The sequence below is a fragment of the Colius striatus genome, chromosome Z (genome assembly GCF_028858725.1).
Source record: "Colius striatus isolate bColStr4 chromosome Z, bColStr4.1.hap1, whole genome shotgun sequence".
Taxonomy (NCBI): domain Eukaryota; kingdom Metazoa; phylum Chordata; class Aves; order Coliiformes; family Coliidae; genus Colius; species Colius striatus.
The window spans coordinates 85683173-85702931 of NC_084790.1; the positions used below are offsets into that span (position 1 = coordinate 85683173).

The 19759-nt window shown below is 46.4% G+C and overlaps 1 protein-coding gene across 2 annotated transcripts in view; it reads right to left on the bottom strand.

Annotated features, from left to right (window-relative positions):
• The window catches only part of MYO5B (myosin VB), a 167976-nt gene that overhangs the window by 117366 nt on the left and 30851 nt on the right, over positions 1 to 19759 (bottom strand). For both annotated transcript variants that reach the window (XM_062017889.1, XM_062017888.1), the window contains exons 2-4: positions 19235 to 19345; positions 15102 to 15270; positions 11969 to 12113 (exon numbers count right to left, since the gene is read on the bottom strand). In XM_062017889.1, the coding sequence (XP_061873873.1) occupies positions 11969 to 12113; positions 15102 to 15270; positions 19235 to 19345 (425 nt within the window). The remainder of the gene's footprint in view (positions 1 to 11968; positions 12114 to 15101; positions 15271 to 19234; positions 19346 to 19759) is intronic.

Consider the following 19759-nt stretch of genomic DNA (forward strand, 5'->3'; position numbering starts at 1 on the left):
TACCTAAAATACTCTCCAGGCCTTTTCCAAAGTCACTTTTCTATAAAGCAGAAATCTAAAGCCATGAGACAGCACCTTACAGGGCTTGTTTCCATAGTCACCTGCTCACAAAACCATCACTGGCTCCAGCAACTTAAACCATTGCACAGCTTCAGCTTGATCTCAGCAAAACCAGCTGCACTGAAAACACAGCTTCTCTGGGAGGGAAACATATCTGAAGCAAACAAAGGCAGAGCCAGACCCTTGTGAGTAATTATCAGGGGTCAGTCCAGCTCTAATCCCAGAGCTGACACTAATTCTCCACATCACTGAACGAGTCAATGAGCTTCTCCATCGTGGAAATCATATTTAACCTACTTCTTTCAGGATGTTTGGAGGATTAGTGTTCATAAAGCAATCTGAAGATTAAAAATTGCTTTAAGTGCTGCAGTTTGAACTTAGCCTGACCACAACAAGAACACCCATAAAGCCCCAATGCACAACTAGCCCTAATATGCTTCTGTATTGACAGTGCTGTGCAGGCTATTGCATATAAAAGTGCAGTAATTTAATTACCATTGGACTGCATCCCCCCAAGTGCTAACAACAGTGATGAAGAACTGAGACAGTCTAACTGCCTTTAAATGAATAAACAGTAGCTGTAAGCCTGGAAGATAAGAACCAGAGTGCTGCAGCATTACAATGTGAAGAGCTGCCTCTGAAGCCAGAAATCATTCCCCTTTCAGTGGGATAACTGGAATTTGAAGCAGCAGCTTGTTTTACTTGTTGGCTTTAATTTGAGGTTTCAGAATACCATGCCTGGCATCATCAGCCAACACAAATATGAAACCACAACTTTTGGGGCAGAGGGACTTTTCGCTTGGAGAAACCCAAGTAGATGCTATTTAGCATCAGGTCGAAGAAGGGTGTTTAGGGACATTCCTTTTATATGAATTATCCAATGTCTGCTGCAAATTCATGTTTTATGCTGCAGCTGCTGAAGCCAGCTGCAACCCCAGGACAGCTTTCCACATGTTATGTATTCATCTGGGTCTTCTTTACACTGCAGCTTTCATAAATAGCATGGCTTACCTCATACAGCCTTTTTCCTCCTCACACCATCCCCTCTTCTTTTTTTCCCCTTATACACTTGGGGGAAAAGAACTAATTTTTTAACCAAAAACCTAACAACCAACCACCTCAGTGCTGCTGTAGCCCTTCCCCATCCTGGTACTACCACTACTGTGAAGATAACAGCAGCTCAACTCAGTAAACTAGAGAAAGCAAACACTAATGCCTCATTTCAGCAATGCCAAAGCCTGGTGCAAGGTCACACAGGTGTTGCACTCCCAGGGAATGTTAGATCACACACAGCCCATCCAGGGTCTTACTACAGAAGATGCATCAGGGATGATGTAGAATCACAGAATGGTTTGAGTGGGAAAGGACCTTCAAAGGCCATCTAGTCCAACCCCCACGCCATGTGCAGGGACATCTTCCACTAGATCAAATTGCTCAGAGTCCTGCCTAATGTGCCCTGAGATGTTTCCAGGGATGGGGTATTGACTGCCTCTGGGCAGCCTGTGCCAGGGCCTCACTATCCTCAGTGTAAAATATTTCTTCATTCTATCTAGTCTGAATTTCCTCTCTTTTGGTTTAAAACAATCACTCCTTGTCCCATGGCTAAAAGCTCCATCCTCCTTTTTCTTCTAAGCACTCTTTAAGTGCTGAAAGGCCACAAGAAGTTTCCCTGGAGCCATCCATTCTTCAGCCTGTCCTCAGAGCACAGGAGCTCCAGTCCTCAGATGATTTCTGTGGCCTCCTCTGGACCCACACCAAAAGCTCCATGTCTTTCCCGTACTGAGGAGTTAATCCCCTGGGTCTGTCCTGCTCAGTTTCAGAGCAGATTTGGCCACAGACACCTGAGTTTCAGAAGGAAGCCTGAGAGAAAATACAGGCTGGGAAAAAAGCTTTAAAATGCCAGGTTTGCCCTGAATGAGAAAGGACAAGCACACAACATGATGCCCAAAGCACAGGTAACATGCAAATCAGCCTTATCTTCCTCAGTGGTCCAGCTACATTCCCTCTGTACAACACTATTTAACATGCCCACCAGTCTGACACTTCTAACACTGATATCAAATACCTTGGTGCAATTAAGATGATCTTTGCAGAGGGCAGAGCGTTTTCATGCAATGCTCCAGCAAACCAGAGACTCCTCCTGCGAGCACAGGAGTCCCACTGGTCCTGGCTCATTAAGGTACCTTCTCCCCGAACTGCTTTGTGCAGCCATCTGGAAACGCACCTTCAATCGTGAGGAAAAACCCTGCGTGCTCAGATTTGCTATACAGTGGGTTTCTGAAAAATGCTGAGCTGTCTCCGGTCTTTCCACTAATTCCTGAAGGCAGGCAGAAAGGATGGATGACCTTCTCCTGGGAGTTATGCTTTGCATACCCCATTGGAGAACTCCTCGGCCACACTAAAACGAGGTCAGCAATTCTTTTGTGTGCCGTTTCTAACAAGAACAAAACGCGCATCGGCCAATTTGATCAGCTCTCTGGCACCCTGATGCTCTTTTCTGCACTGGGATGGCACCACAGAGCATCCCTGGCTCTGACCCAAGCCACCAGTGAGCAGCTGCCCCCCACGGAGTACTGCAGATGGAGGAGGCTTCATACTGTGTCCTCTAAAAAAGCATCACTTGGGCCTAACAATCATTACAGTTTTCTCCTCTCCAAGCTTGCATGAAGCCACTCCAGCAGTTCACCCCTGTAGACACCAGAAGGGCAAATCAGTTGTTCTTCCAACCCAGAAATCAGGTTCTTCATCACCTCAACCATCATCAGTCACCGACTCCTACAAACCACCATCTAATTCATTACAGCAGAAACACACTAGGAAAACTGCAGAAAGAGATTTTCAGGCAATGACAGGACTGTTGGACTCTTGGATGAACACTCTGGGTTCTCAATCCTGAGGTTTCCAGAACTTCACTGAGAACATGTGACAGCAGGCAGTGACGGGGAGGTGGGCAAGGGCAGTTGCAAGCCTTTGCACTCTGATGTAATTCTGATGCTTGCAATCACTGTTTTGAATGTTTAACATTTGGTGTTACAGCTTTCACGTCTCAGAGCCAGAATAGTTCTCCTGCATCACAGCAGTAAGTGTGTGTAATGTAGCCTATTACCACTGCTTCCAAGTCAGCGATATTTCACACACACAATCATGACTCTTAGTCGGGCACCGATCATTCTGTATCTTAAGCTCTCCCATACCAGTGCTGTCCCACTATGAGTAGTTATGAATTTTCTGTAAAGAAAGTGTTATTTATGAATAAAGTTGCTAGCAAGTAGCATCACTCTCATTCCAAATTGTGGAAAGGGGAAAGAGGAGAGGGAGAGAAGGGAAAGGAAAGGGAAAAGGAAAGAAGGGAAAGAAGGGAAAGGGGAAGGGGAAGGGGAAGGGGAAGGGGAAGGGGAAGGGGAAGGGGAAGGGGAAGGGGAAGGGGAAGGGGAAGGGGAAGGGGAAGGGGAAGGGGAAGGGGAAGGGGAAGGGGAAGGGAGAGGGAGAGGGAGAGGGAAGGGGAAAGGGAAAGGGAAAGGGAAAGGGAAAGGGAAAGGGAAAGGGAAAGGGAAAGGGAAAGGGAAAGGGAAAGGGAAAGGGAAAGGGAAAGGGAAAGGGAAAGGGAAAGGGAAAGGGAAAGGGAAAGGGAAAGGGAAAGGGAAAGGGAAAGGGAAAGGGAAAGGGAAAGGGAAAGGGAAAGGGATCATTTTGGTGGCCACTTATCCTCTGTCCTCTCCCATAGCACGGCCAGTAAGACTGTAAGGTCTCTCTTCTGGTTCTCAGCAAATGTTACCTGGAGCCTCTCTATGTTTTTCCCTTATACAACCTCTGAAGAAGTTGCATTCAGCCAATTTTGCAAAACCTCAGGTCTAACACCAGCATCACCATGTTTATAGGACAGCTCCTCCAAAACCTTCTCTCATCATCTCTATCCTATCTTTAAATCTAAACAGATTTGAACAGATTGGTTTCTTCCTTTCCTAAATTCAAGGCTGTTGAGGTTGGGGTTTCTCTGACACTTTTTTTAGGCCAGAGCTTTCGTTTTGAGATGGTACCTGCTGCAAAGCCCTGCTGAGCTGCAGCACAGATTGGTCCCACAGCTGGCTTCGAACCCCTGACACAGCCTCATTCACCAGGAGACCTAAACCCTTCCCTGCCTTTAATACAACACAGCATTCAGCCGTATTTATTGTGCCAGTCTGACTCCTCTTGCATCTCTGTCGGGGGTTAATCTCTCTTTTAACTCCTACCCATTCTTTCATTGTGCGATTTTAAATCCTCTTGTAGAGCCTGAAACTTGAAGTGCTATCAAAGGACATCCCCCACCGTGCTCATACCCCTCCCTGCCTCTATTAGCTTATAGGCAGGGTCGATGCTGCAATTTCTGTTCCCTTCCAGCTCCAGCATTGCACCCCACAGTAGATAAGAGTGTTTGAGGCCATGCACAGCCTCACCAGCACTGGTATCTCTACAAGACACAGATCAGCTATCTTGATGCAATGCAAGACTTGGATGCACTAACTTCCAACAAAACCAGAAAGCCACTACCAAATAGAGTCACCCATTTGCAGTCCAGCTGTTTGAGCATTGAATGCCAGAAACAGCATGCCAGCAGTGGGGCTGAGAAGGGAAGATAATGCTATTTCAATGTGACTTATCATTTCAGAATCACACAGTAGGTGCTGACCCTGGTTTGAATTGCAGACATCAAGAGTTATGCGGTGTCCACTGAGCTGTAGGTGAGACCAGCAGCTCAGACACACAGCAGCTGAACACATCCATCAAAAGAGTGTTGCATTCCTTCATTTTACTTCTTCTGCAAGAACTACTGACAACACTGCAAGTTGATCCTCACACTGGAGGACACTCCAGTCTAACCAACAGCTAACCTGAACATTTGTTTTCCCACTGTCGTTGCAAGGGTCAGTTAAGTTATTCAGTGTCATAGAATCATAGAATGGCAGGGGTTGGAAGGGACCTTTAGAGATCATCCAGTCCAATCCCCCTGCAGAAGCAAGTCCCACCTAGATCAGGTCACACAGGAATGTGTCCAGGTGGGTTTTCAAGACCTCTCTTGAGTTCTTTCGTGCTCATGGCAGGAGAACATTAAAACATCCCTCATTCCTGCGACCTGATTAAAACATCCCTGCGACCTGATCTAAGTGATCCTGCTTCTGCAGGGGGGTTGGACTAGATGATCTCTAAAGGTCCCTTCCAACCCCTACCGTTCTATGGCTCTATGATTTACAGTTTACAAAAGTTATACATGGATCCAATCAAGATGGTTTTGTCTGACCACATGCAACAGTACTGCAGACCTTATGCATCTATGGAAGCATCAGCCTGATGGATGTACAAGCAAGTAAAGGGTATGGCCCCTTACACAGTCCAAACACTTCCTAGGAAGCTTTTGCACATCTTTTATTACCCTGTAAGGTAATTTTTAACTGTATTTAACTGTAAGGTATGAACACTGCATTTATTTTCTGTTTATTAGCAGACACTGCTGCCATGTCATGCTAATTAAGAGGTGACACAATGCTGCTGCCATGGAAAGATCCAGATATGCTAACAGGAAAAACACGCAGAACATACAGCAAAGGGTTTACAATGTTTTCACTGTTTGGTTAAGGATTTGAGCAAAGACCATCTTCACTCTCAGTTCCTCGCTTTTTAAAGGTGTTTGACAGCCTCTGGAGTGCCCGTTCTCCTGCCCCATCAGCCACAGCCTCATCAGCCACTCACACCACACACCTCTGCCACACAGTGCTGCTTAATTTTGCCTTTTATTAAGTATAATGCATGATTCATTTTCTTTTAAAAAGGCATTGAGAAACCTTATTTGAATGAGCAAGTCCTGGCCTTCACCCAGAGTGAATCCAAACGGCACAAAAGGAAGAGATAAGGGCCAAAGACAGAAAAGCCACACAAATATCCTCACCACAGTCACTGCAGTGATTTTCCTAACAGACTCAAGGCAGCATCTGGAGACAACACAAGGACTGCAAAAACAAGCCAAGGTGGCTGAGGAGAGCTAGGGAAGGAAGCAAAATGTGGCTGCAGACACAAAGGGGGACATTTAACCTTTAACTGAAGCCCCCAGAGGCTGGGGATAGGGAGCCCATGTTGCACAGTCACGGTGCAAGCTTTGTCACCTCACAGAGCTGGTAACAACTGATAGGACACGTTCATCAGGAGGAACAGGGGTCAGGTTAAAAGTGAGAAACAACCCCTGCTCACACATGGAAAGCTGCTGGTCAGGCTGGCTTCAGCAGAAATGAATTCTCAAAGGGAATTTTTGCTTCTCCAGGCTTCTGCTCAGAGCGAAGGAAACTGGAGCCACTGCTGGGATTTGGGCACACAAGGGATCTTTTGTTCCTCTATTAAAAAAACAAAGCAAGAAGCAATCAGCCAGGACACCAGTGGCTGTGCTGGCTCTCTGAGCCATCCTGGGTGTTCCTCCAGAGCTTTCAGTCTGCTTTCAGAAGTGCATATACCTCCTGCATTATCCAAAGGTGTAATTTTGGTAACAACACCCAGTGCAGCTCACCACACAGTATGAGGAGGATGAAGACCAAGACCAGAGGAGGGGATGGTTGCATTACCCTGCAGATAGCATGTATTACAAAGCACAAATTGCTTCAATTCCTGCAGCCTCAGCTATCAGCATTTACTAACTGATTCATCCTTCCACCACCCTAATACTGGATTCCACCACCTCCTGTAGCATCATTTGGAGCAAATTAACTCTATGCTGTGTATTTTGCCTAAAACAATATTGTTCCCATGAACCAAATGCACTTATGGGTATGCAGAGAGTTTCTAAAGAGCTGATCACTGTAAAAATTAAGAGGCTGTCACATAAGAATTTGAATCACTTGCCTTTTTTGAAGCTGTTTTGCAGGTAAGTGCTGCAGAGCAACTCTCTGCAAAGCATCCTCTTTGGGAAGAGCTTTCAATTGATGAGGAGTCTGAATGCATGCCCAAATCATAGTAGGTGTTCAGATGCTTTGTCAACTATTTTGTCACAAAAAGGGTGTAAGGTGTTGTACAAGCTCTGCAGTCACTTGTGCAGCCCACCCACAGCTGCTTCTCCATATTTTCTTCCTATTAAACTGGTATATTTCCTGAAGACAGGACAACACCAGGCACAGGAAAAACTTCCCTGTTGAGGTGAGGGAGCACTGGCAGGGGCTGCCCAGATGGGCTGTGGAGTCTCTTTCTCTGGAGACATTCAAACCCAGCTGGACAAATTCCTGTGTGCCCTACTCTAGGTGGTCCTGCTCTGGCAGGGGGGTTGCACTGGATGAGCTTTCAAGCTCCCTTCCAACCCTTCAGATTCTGTGATTCTGTGATCTAGCAGAGCTTTGCAGCTCCCTGTGAAGATGCCAGCAGCCCCATCTGATGGACACTGCCAGTTTGAAGCAGGTGAGAAAGCACACGACAGCTTCACTAACATCTGTACACCAGCAAATGTCCTGAGCTCTGCCCTGACAGCCCATCTCTACATGGCAATGGTATACTGGAAAAATCCTAAAAAAAGTCAAAATTATAGGTCTAATGCACATATATAATGAATTTTATGTATCTTACATAATATGTGTGCATATTTTTTATAAAAATATGCAATCTTGCCTTCTGCACTGGACAAAAGCTATTCCATGTGATCCCACTGCTCCTGATTCTTTCCTTGCTCTCTTTGTCCTGTAAAAACTCGACAAACTTTGCAGCCTTCCTTATCCAGGCCTTCATAAAAAGGATGACAAGTCTGCCCTCAGAGGACTGCTGCAACTTGAAATCCTGCAGCAAGGGAGAAGCTGGCACCATCAGTCCACTCACCCTTCCCAAAGTTTGTACTGTTTGCCTGTGGTCCCAAAAATGTTTCAAGCACCACTTCAGCAATGCTTTTTGTTTTTTGAAGGGTTTATTACCCCAGTCCAGTGTCTGATCTCAGGGAAGCAGTTTAATGAATCAGCTCATCAGGCTCTTCTCTGACACACAAATGGCATGAATATTATCCCACGTACATACATAAATGCTTGATGATGACAAAGCCACTCATTGAAAAACTTGGAGATCACAGAATCACAGGATGGTAGGGGTTGGAAGAGACCTTTAGAGATATCCAGTCCAACCCCCCTGCAGAAGCAGGTCAGCCTAGATCAGGTCCAAACACTGGGTTTACTCTGCACATTTTTTTGCTCAAGGATGTTGCAAATAACATCATCTGTTTCCAAGCAATCCTCCCCAGAGAAAGCCTGTTTTACCTGTTTGATTTTCCTGCTCAAATTGAGAACACTCTCACTTGAAAGAAAACCAGAGAAATTCTAACAAAAGGCACATCTGCATTATTCACCTCACTCTTCTATTCTGTGATTTGTATTTGGTTTGGTTTTAGAATGAACTGATAGCATTTTTTAAGGCTATGTAAGTCTATATATGCATTTACATACACAAGCACACACACACAGAGGTAAGCACAGAAATCCAGGCGGCTAGCAGAGACTGCTGCTCTCAGCCACACTGCAGGTTTGCCTTTCTGAGATTGCAGGTTAGAGTTTTATTCCCAGTCTACAGGATGCACCAGACAATGTTCACGTGTACCCCCATTGCCTAACACTGAGCTGCAGGTGCAAAGCATCTCCCAGAGTCACTAATTCAGTTTTAAAATGGTGAAAAGAAGTCCTAGCATCTCTCACACATCTCTGCTGAAGAGCAGCTCTGCAGAGAGAGACCTGGGAGTCCTGATTGATAATAAACTAACCATGAGCCAGCAATGTGCCCTCGTGGCCCAGAAGCCAATGGCAGCCTGGAGGCATCAAGAAGAGTGTGGGCAGTAGGTCCAGGGAGGTTCTTCTCCCCCTCTGCTCTGCCCTGGTGAGGCCTCATCTGGAGTCCTGTGTCCAGTTCTGGGCTACTCAGCTCAAGAGGGACAGAGAACTTCTGGAGAGAATCCAGTGCAGGGCCACCAAGATGATCAGGGCACTGGAGCATCTTCCTTATGAGGAAAGGCTGCGGGACCTGGGGCTGTTTAGTCTGGAGAAGAGGAGACTGAGGGGGGATCTTATTAACATTTATAAATATCTAAAGAGTGGGTGTCAGGAGGTTGGGACATCCCTTTTTTCTATAGTAGCCAGCAACAGGACAAGGGGTGATGGGATGAAGCTGGAACACAAAAAGTTCCACTTAAACATAAGAAAAAACTGTGTCAGTGTTTCAGTGAGGGAGCCCTGGCCCAGGCTGCCCAGGGAGGGTGTGAAGTCTCCTTCCTTGGAGGTCTTCAAGACCCACCTGGACATGCTCCTGTGTGACCTGATCTAGGTGGGACCTGCTTCTGCAGGGGGGTTGGACTGGATGATCTCTAAAGGTCCCTTCCAGCCCCTACCATTCTATGATTCTATGATTCTAAGTCGTGCCATTCACATGCCCTGTTTAAGGACCTCCACAACCCTCCCTGCAGCACCTTGGAGGCAAAAGGTCGGATCAAACTGTGGAGAAAACAACGTACACCCAGAAGCTTTCAGATTTAAAATATGGCGTATCACATTTTAAGGCACATTTCAAATAACTGGGCAGATTCCTATAATCCACATTTCAATCTCCTCTTAGTCTCGTTTGAATCCCTCCTTTGTATCCAAGCCTGCAATTACCATAATACCAGCCCAAGACAGAACAAGCCAGAGCAGTGCTGAACAGCAAGTGTCTTCTTTAAGGGCTTTGAAGGTGGTTATTTCCACGTCCTCTTGCAAACAGAGCACTCAAACCATCCAGAGACAGCAGTTATCAATTACAGGTGGCTGTCAAAAGTAGATCTACTCTAACAAGGAGGAGAGTAGAGTCAAGCATCTCTGGCTGGAGCTGTCTGTTAGCACTCTGCCTGTAAAATTACACAGAGGCGTCAGAAACCACCACAGACTTCAGCTGAAAAGGAAGTTCTAGGTCTCTCACTACGAGAAAGACACTGAGGTTCTGAAGTGTGTCCTAAGAAGGGCAGAAAACATCTATATTAGGACAAATTTATTCATTGAAAGGGTTGTTAAGCCCTGTCCCAGGCTGCCCAGGGCAGTGGTGGAGTCCCCATCCCTATAGGATCACAAAGCCCTGGAGCTGTGAGGCTGAGGGACGTGGGCTAGTGGTGGTTGTGACAATGCTGGGGCAACAGATGGACTCCATAGGCTTAAAGGTCTTCTGCAATCAAAATGATTCTACAATTCTTTAAGTCGTTGCCTTATATTTTAGACATGTGCCCAGGAAAATCCATGGGTCCCAGCCACAAAATACACAGTTCTACAAAAAAGATCCCCATGCAGCTGGCTGCTCAGCCTGGATTCAAGTGGCATGGAGACAGCCCTAAGCCTTTTTCTACAGGCAGCTCCCCACATCTCTAAACTCATCTCAAAGCAGTTTACCCCAAAGCACAAGCTCTTGCAGAGGGTCTGAATTGTAGCCCGGAGTCAGTTTGGGTGCAATCCATCTGATCTCCACCCATGGCAGTGCTCCTCCAGATGCATGTCTGGATTAAACCTGGCTCATCTTTGACTATAAATGCATTCTAAGTCACCACTTAAACCCAAGACACAGCAGAAAACAGGCTGCAACCCTTGGTAAACGGTTCAGTGCTTACTCTTGCTATTAAAAGACAGGGCTGAATAAAAATAACAGCTAATCCACAAGCAAATGTAAACATGCTTTGCAAGTCCAGACAATTATAATAAAGCAATCCTCGGTGCAACTACTTTGAGCTTCCTTTTGAACTCTCTTTTAGATCACGGCTTATCTGGCAAGAAGAAAATCCTGCATCTGTCCTCGGCAACACAACAAACACAGAAATAAAGCTCACACCATGCTAATTTGGTGAAGACACTGGCTTAGAAGGACCTATAAGTATCTCCAAATATGTGCCAGTCACCTCTTAACTCAAAACTGCAGCATCTCCATTAAGACAACCAACGTTCGTTAGCTTCTGGGTTCATAGTCCAATTATCTCACCAAATTATCTGAAACACAGTTTGCTCCAAGCTATTGAACATGACATTTGCAGAGCGGTTTGAATTCCTTCCAGGAAACTCATCCAAGCAGCAACAGGAGAAGGATCCCCATCTGAACCACATCTGCAGCGAACCCATGAGCTCCTGAGGACCACAGAGATCCCCACCAACCCATATACAGGGTCGAGTTGGCAAGGAGAATTAACCAGAAATACCTGACCTCGAAGAGATTTCAGCATGAGGCAGTTCTGCATCGTGCAAGGGAGGCTCCTGCTGGAACTAAGTCTTGCATCTCACAGAAGAGGGACAGAGTTACGGCATCCATGGGTGAAGACACTCAGCAAGATAGGGAGAAACTATTCCAACTCGGGGATACAAAAGCATTCTAGAAACCCCTCTATGCTCAGCACAGATGAAAATCTGGAGGTTTTGCACATCTGCAGTTGGGTATGTTAATAATCAGGGAACGGGAGCATCTTCCTTATGAGGAAAGTCTGAGGGAACTGGGGCTGTTTAGTCTGGAGGAGACTGAGGGGGGATCTCATTAACAGTCACAAATATCTCAATGGTGGGTGTCAGGATCCTGGGGCTGCACTTTTTTTCTGTTGTACCCAGTGACAGGACAAGGGGTGATAGGATGAAGCTGGGACACAAACAGTTGCATTTAAATATAAGGACAAACTGTTTCAGTGTTTCAGCCCTGGCCCAGGCTGCCCAGGGAGGGTGTGGAGGCTCCTTCCTTGGAGGGCTTCAAGACCCACTTGGACACGTTCCTGTGCGACCTGATATAGGTGGGAGCTGCTTCTGCAGTGGTGTTGGACTCGATGTGCTCTCAAGGTCCCTCCCAACCTTACCATTCTGTGATTCTGTGATTCTATGGTTTGAATTGGGTTATTTGCCCACTTTGGATGCGACAGCTCCATCTGATCCCCACTCACCTTGCCATGTTCTTATAGGCCTCCTCTGCCACTGCGAAGATGTGAGGATCCATATCCCCCATGTTTTGGCCACTGTATGCGTAGATGACATCTTCTTCATAGATTGGCAGCTGCTCATATGGATTGATGGCAACAAGCACAATACCTTTGAACAGAAAAATGGACAGATACGTTTCAAACCAAGCACGGAGTTAACACTTCAGGCTTTTCAGGGCTTGCATTAGCTGCTTCCTTCTTTTATTTTAAAAAAATACCAAAAAAAATAAAAAAAGGATGAGAAGGGAGTGGGAAAAGACTCCTAATTCTTATCTCACCATCTCCCCCGAAGTGCTATGCTTTGATGGCAAGGCATTAAGCTCCTGTACAGCTACAGAGGAGGCACACGAAACTGGTGGAGTAAATACATAATAATCTTCATTGTGTGAAGCCAGACTTTGCAGGAGGGTTGAGAAGAAGGGCTAAACTCTGCCTGAGCCATCACTTCAGAAAAGCAATTCCTATGCAACCAAAGCCCTGCTAGACCCAAGCAGATATCCCGGATTTTCCCCTGGCTTCAATTCCAAGCAGAAGCTCATAACAAAGAACGCACTCAAATCAAAATGAAATGCATAAATCACAGGAAACAAATGCCACACGGTGCATTAAGGCTTTAATGCTGCTTTCCTCTCCAGGAAACACTGTGCCTGCCTGCAGGAAGCGGCGAGCCCAGGAATTCATGAGGGGCAAAGCCACGCACAGTGTTACCTGCGTGCTTGAGGGAGCTGGTCTGCACCTTCCTGACAAGTTCCACCTCCAAAGTACCTTCAGGTTTTACAGGTTTAAATTGTTAATGTAAGGAGCTCCAGAGAGCAGGTATTTGGTGGCAGTGGGTGCTGAGCTTCTAGCCCAGTTGATTCAGGACTTGGGAACTCAAAGTCCACTCTCAGCCTGAAGCAAACGCAATTTAAAGCACAAAGAAAGGCAAAGGCCAGCTAAGTCACCTTTCCTGCTTCCACAGCATATCAGCCCAACAGCCTCACCTCTCTGTGTCCTGCTCTTATCTGCGTGCCTTTTGGTTCTTTTACAGTCATGCAATCCAAGCCGAAGGGCTGTAGCTGCCTCAGCAATGGCTGCCAAGTAACACTTTTTTCTCTCCTTCTCAGCTGTTCTAGAATCATAGAATCACTTCAGCTGGAAGAGACCTTTAAGCTCATCGAGTCCAGCCGTTGTCCCAGCCCTATCAACCACTAGACCGTTTCCCTCAGCACAGCATCCACTCGTCTCTGGGCTGAGGACAATGGTGTGAGGTTCAACAAGGGCACGGGCCAGGTCCTGCCTTTGTGCCACACCAAGCCCAGGCAGCTCCAGGCTGGGGCAGAGGGGCTGGAAAGCTGCTGGAGGGAAAGGGCCTGAGGGGGTTGGTGCCAGTGACTGAACATGAGCCAGCAGCGTGCCCAGGGGGGCAAGAAGGCCAAGGGAAGTCTGGCTGGGATCAGCAGTGGAGTGGCAGCAGCCCCAGGGCAGGGATTGTCCCCCTGTGAACCCAAAGGCTGTGCTCAGTGGTGGGACCCTCACTCACTGCCACAGGGACACTGAGGGGCTGCAGCGTGGCCAGAGCCGGGCACAGAGCTGGGGAAGGGGCTGGAGCACAAGGGTGCTGGGGAGGGGCTGAGGGAATGGGGGTGTTGAGCCTGGAGAAGAGGAGCCTGAGGGGAGACAGGAGCACTCCCTGACACTCCCTGATAGGAGACTTTAGTGAGGTGAGGGGTGGTCTCTTCTCCCAAGCAATTAATGATAGGACAAGAGGAAAAGGCCTCAAGTTGCACCAGGATAAGTTGAGATTGGATATTGGGAAGAACTTTTTCCCTGAGAGGGTTGTCAGCCCCTGTTCCAGGCTGCCCAGGGAGGTGGGGGAGTCCCCAGTCCTGGAGATATATTGCAAAGTCATGGAGCTGAGGTGCTGAGGGCAATGGGTTCGCGGTGGGCTTGGCAGGGTGAGGTTAATGGTTGGACTGAAATGATCTTAAAGGTCTTTCCCAACCAAAATGATCCCATGATTCTAAACCTACACTTGCTATGCCCAAACAGCTAAGCCTAAACTCATGTATCTACATTAGCACAATGCCGTCAGAAGATTGTCACAAACCTTCCCAAGAAGCTGCACTAATGAAACTTCACTGATTTTGGACAAAAGCAGGCTTGTGTCTGACTGGGAGCACACATGCAGCTGCCAAAGGGTACAAGTTATGCCAGCAGTCTAATATTAGACAACGTTACAGGTTTAAAGCAAAGTCACCACTACTACCAGACACTAAGGCCACATATTTCAGAGGCATTACTCTAAAGAAGAGTTTCCTTCTGCAAAGCATTTCCTTAGCAAAAGTTGCAACACTCAGCCATAGCTGTACCTAGCAGCCTTGCTTGGCCACACAAATAGTCCCATGCATCGTCACTTAGAGAATCTTTAGCCTTTATCACTACTGGAAAGGTCATCTTGGATGCGAGCAAGAAGATGCAACATACAATGATCTCCAACAGAACTGCATAAAAACAGCTGGATCACTTCTTCCTCTGTTTTTAGTTTGCAGTTTCTTGCCATTCATCCACAGGTAACTGCTGTCTTGAGTGGTTTAGCCAGACTGCTCTTCCCAGGACTGACAAACCCATGTTTACACCCGCCCTCCTTCTTTGAACTTAAAGAGTTCTGTCATCAAGAAAAGGATTGAAACACCAGTGCAGCAAAGTTTGGGGTTTTTCTAGTCTTTCAGGAGGAAAATCCACTATGGTCAGTGGTCAGTTAAATCTCATACTTTTCTGGTACATTGCTGTCCTCCAGTGGTTTGCTAGCTCTTGCTTTTTTCCCCCAACAGACTGACAAGTACATGCAAAGTTGTTCTCAAACTCATCTGACAGAACATTCCCACCAGGAGTTACATACAGGGACAACAACCTTGGGAAGTTCACAGTGCACTGACCCTCCAAAACTACCTCTGGTTTTGCAACCTAAAGCTTGTTGGCACACACTCTTTCTCCTGCTCATCCCAGATTCCCAACCATTGAACCTTCCTCAGCTCATAGCTTCTGGCCTGTGGTCTCAAGGGGTTTCTATATCAATATGCTTTCCAGCAGCTGAACATGTGGTCCAGACACTCACCACAGTATGTGTAGATGTGATTGGACTCGAGGAACCTGACTTTGAGGTTGTGGAGCACAGCAGGCTCATGTAGGTAGCTCAGAGCTGTCAGGTCATTCTCTCCCACGAGGATATCTGGATTGCGCAGCAAAGGCAGCTCATCTTGGAGGCCAAGAGGATATTCATAGAGCTGAAAAGACATGCATGAAGAACATGAGAAGACAAAACCACCTTTAATGTCTTATAATTATCCAAGCATAACTGCATCCTGATACTACAGAACATTCCCATACCCTGCTCTAAATGAAATGAAAGCCCCTTTGTGCTAAATGCATAGACAACACACTGCCCAAGTGATAGGTAAATGGCTTTGAGCTGGCTAAACAGTGGTCCTGGGGAATACTGAGGGTCCATGAGGACCAACCCGACCACATCTGAGTTGCTTCCAGGCCAGTCTTGGGGCAAAGAGCCTCTAACCAGCTCTGAGCAGTAACAGGTAACCATACAGAAAATGTTATCTTCATGCTTTTTGAAAAGCAGCCTCACTTCAAACTAGACCATATTCTTCCCATCAGAGTTACTTCTCAACTATTTTTTAATTCAAGCTACTCTTCAACTCCAATCCTTACACCTCTGCAGGCATAAAAGGACACTGGAGAAGCAGAGATTCCCTGCTGCTTCAATATCTGAAGAGCCAGGTTACGCCGCTGGAGCACACGGCTGCCCATATGCTAACTATTTTTGATCCATTCCCAAATGAACAGCAGAGCCACCAATTAAAGGAAAGGTGTTGGGTTTTTTTTCCCCTTTACACTGCAGGAAAAAAAATCCTATGATATTGCTTCCCACAGGGTGTCTCAGGAAAGGCTCCTGACACTCAGCTCCCAGCAGAAGGGAGAAACCCCAGTTTGCAAGGATAAGGGCACAACTACCATTGCACTGGATCATTGCCTATGGAAATGGCACAAGAAAAGCTGACCCAAGTGTGCAAAGACAGGCTCATACAGCTCAGTCTGACTGCCTCAGGCTCCTTTTACACTCCAATCCCACATTGCCAAAGCTGACTTTCAAGACTTTGTGCTCAGTCTCACATCTTAATAGCAAAGACACCAGATATTTAAACCTCATCTCTTCATTCAGAAGCACTACTCTTGCATACAGAGTACTGCCAGAAACCACAACATCCATGAAAATGCACTTAAAGCACAAGGACAAAAGAGAAGCACTAAACAGTTGAGTAATGCATGCTGGCTGTCAGGAACAAAGGGCTTTCAACAGCTTGGGATCCCTCGAAGGTAAGTATGCTCAGCATCTCCAGTTGATGTGCACTGTTCCCCTCCTCTAAAACTTTGCAGCACAAGGCAGGTTGGGTCCAGGCAGGGTTTCATATAGAAGAGCATCAAATAGGGTTCTCCAGGAGCACCTCTAGTAAGCAGTGGCCTCTTGCACTACCACAAAATGCTGACTTTCTGTGTTTCACCATGACAGTGACATCTTAGTTAAGCTGCCATCTACAACACCTAGTAATCTTTTAATCTCCTTGTGCTCACCCTGAACTTGGCTGCACAAAAAGACCTCTTAGTCCCTTCGGTTTCCAGGGAAATATCCAGATTAAAGAGGAAAAAGCAATGTGTCCTCCTCTGACCCAAGTACTGAAACTGGAAATCACAACCGGAAAAGAATGAGGGAGGCTGCAGCACTCACCAATACCTGCAGATGTACTTTGGCAGCCTGAGTACAACAAGCAGTAGGAAGGAATTGCTGTGAATGAGTGCACACCAGCACCTAGACACCCTAAACAGGGCACTCATAAATGCTGCTTGTGACACCTGCCCTGGAGTTGAAGCCTGTAATGCTTTTCACACCCATCACCAGTTTCCTGCAAAGACTTGAGCTCTGCTGCTTTGGTTTCTCAAAGGTTTCTTGTCTCAGCATAAAGAGACAAAACATGAAAAATCTGCAACGTGGGTCACCCCTGTGGCATCCAGTGCCACAGGGTGACAGGGAGAGGCTGCTGTGTGGAATGACTGGAATGGTGGAAGCAATCATAGAATCATAGAATGGTAGGTGTTGGAAGGGACCTTTAGAGATCATCCAGTCCAACCCCCTGCAGAAGCAGCTCCCACCTAGATCAGGTCACACAGGAACATGTGCAGGTAGGTTTGGAAACCTCCAAGGAAGGAGCCTCCACACTTTCCCTGGGCAGCCTGGGCCAGGGCTCCCTCACCTCATACTGAAACAGTTTTGTCTTATGTTTCAATGGAACTGTTTGTGTTCCAGCTTCATCCCATCACCCCTTGTCCTGTTGCTAGATACCATCGAAAAAAGTGCTGCCCCAACCTCCTGACACCCACCATTTAGATATTTGTAACTATTAATGAGATCCCCCCTCAGTCTCCTCATCTCCAGACTACACAGCCCCAGGTCTTTTTACCTCATAAACGTGCCTGCCATGAGTATCCTGCTGGAATCATGAGCATAAAGCATCATAGAACCATTTAGGTTGGAAAAGACTTTTAAGCTCATCATGCCTAACCATTAACCCAGCACTGCCATGGCCACCACTAACCCATGTCTCTCAGCACTATGCCATTAGAGAACAAAATATTCTCAAAGGATGACTAACATGACTTAGAATAGAGGCTGATAATACACAGGATGGTAAATCCAGCAAGTCTAACCAAAGGCTGGGAGCCCACCAAGCTGCAAAGGACAGAGTGGTTCATGGAGTGGCATGCCTGGTGCTTGCAAAGGACAGTGAAGTGGTACCCATACATCATCTTATCCACATGTATCACCACAGGGAGAAAAGCATTTGAAGAGGACAATCATCCATCCTTCACCTTCCTCAAAGATCTCCCCTATGCTGGAAAAGCAATTTGAGGAGGACAAGAGCAGAATGGGCTGACCCCATAGAACCAACAGCTCCATGCACAAGTCAAAGTTCACCTGGCACAGATTTCAACACCAAAAAGTCTAGTTGGAGGCCTGTGTCTAGTGGAGTCCCTCAGGGGTCAGTGCTGGGACCAGTACTGTTCAATCTATTCATTAATGACCTTGCTGAGGGAACAGAGGCACTGTCAGCAAGTTTGCTGAGGATACTGAACTGGGGGCAGTGGCTGACACCCCAGAGGCTGTGCTGCCATTCAACCTGGACAGGCTGAAGAGTTGGGCAGAGAGACATCTAATGAAATTCAACAAGAGCAGGTATAGAGTCTTGCATCTGGGAAAGAACAACCCCATGTGCCAGTACAGGCTGGGGAATGAACTGTTAGAGAGTTGTGTAGGGGAAAGGGAGCTGGGGGTGCTGGTGGGCAGCAGGAGGAGCAGGAGCCAGCAACGTGCCCTCATGGCCAAGAAGGCCAATGGCATCCTGGGGTGGATGAGAAGGGCTGCGGACAGTAGGTGGAGAGAGGTTCTGCTCTCACTCTGCTCTGCCCTTGTGAGACCACATCTGGAATATTGTGTCCAGTTCTGGGCCCCTCAGTTCCAGAAGCACAGGGAGCTGCTGGAGAGAGTTCAGTGCAGGGACACAAGGATGATGAAGGGAGTGGAGCATCTCCCTTGTGGTGAAAGGCTGAGGGAGCTGGGGCTCTGTACCTTGGACAAGAGGAGACTGGGGGGTTAAAACAACATCTACACTGGAATGAGTTTCTAATTTTTTTAATTTCAGGGCTTTTTTATTTGAAAATAATTGGAAGAAAATACAGGGTTTACAAAAAGGGAAAAGCTAAGGCACAGAGACAGCTGTTCCACAGCAGTCACTTCTGGATTCTGTGCGACTTTATCAGTACCCAAGCTTGAGTAGATGTCACCAACCACGTTGTTTCCAACTTGTTCAGCACCAAAAAGCATAAAATGTTTTTTTAACATTCTGTCACTATATACAAAAAATGTAATTCATTCTGATATCACAGATTATTACAGCTTTGATAGAGGATGAAGGAGATGAGAGAGGTCAAGGGCTCTTCTCGCAACCTACTTTAACACAAGTGTCTGGGGAGGCAGAAGGAAGGGAAGAGCTGGAAGTGCTAAGGCAATAAAGCACACTTTAAAACACTTTCTAAAAAAAATATGAGACATCTCAAGTCTTCTTCACACATTAATGAGAAGCTTTAAATTACTGTAAAGAAGAACAATGTTCAAAAGCTCACAGTTTCATCTTCAAGTTTCAGATGGAGGCTTTTATCTCCTTCTTTGTAATCCTTGACAATTTCTGCCGATCTCCAGACTTCTCCAGGGTCAGGAATCCAAACTCTAGTGTACTGAAGAAGAGGGGGGGGGGGGAAACACAAAGGAAAATGTTTAAACACAAGGAAACCTCAGGAAATTACATCACAAATAGATGAATTCACCATGGATACAAACCCACACTCATTGTAAAGTCAGTGCAGAGAAAGCATTTATTTCAGTAAAAAAAAAAAAAATTCTAATTTTAAAGTTTGCAGTAAATTATAGGCCAGAAGTCTGATTTTCAATCAGACTTTCAATCAGGCTTCTCCTGGATGAGGTGTACACTAGCTTGTTACCAACCTAACAGATCTGGGTACAGACTCCAGGTGAACGTGAAATTCAATGTCCCTGGAGAAAAAAAAAAAACAAACCAACCTTCTAGAAGCTTTTATGAAATGACACTATCAACCCTTACACCAAAGTGTGTTCCTCTTGCTCAAAACAAT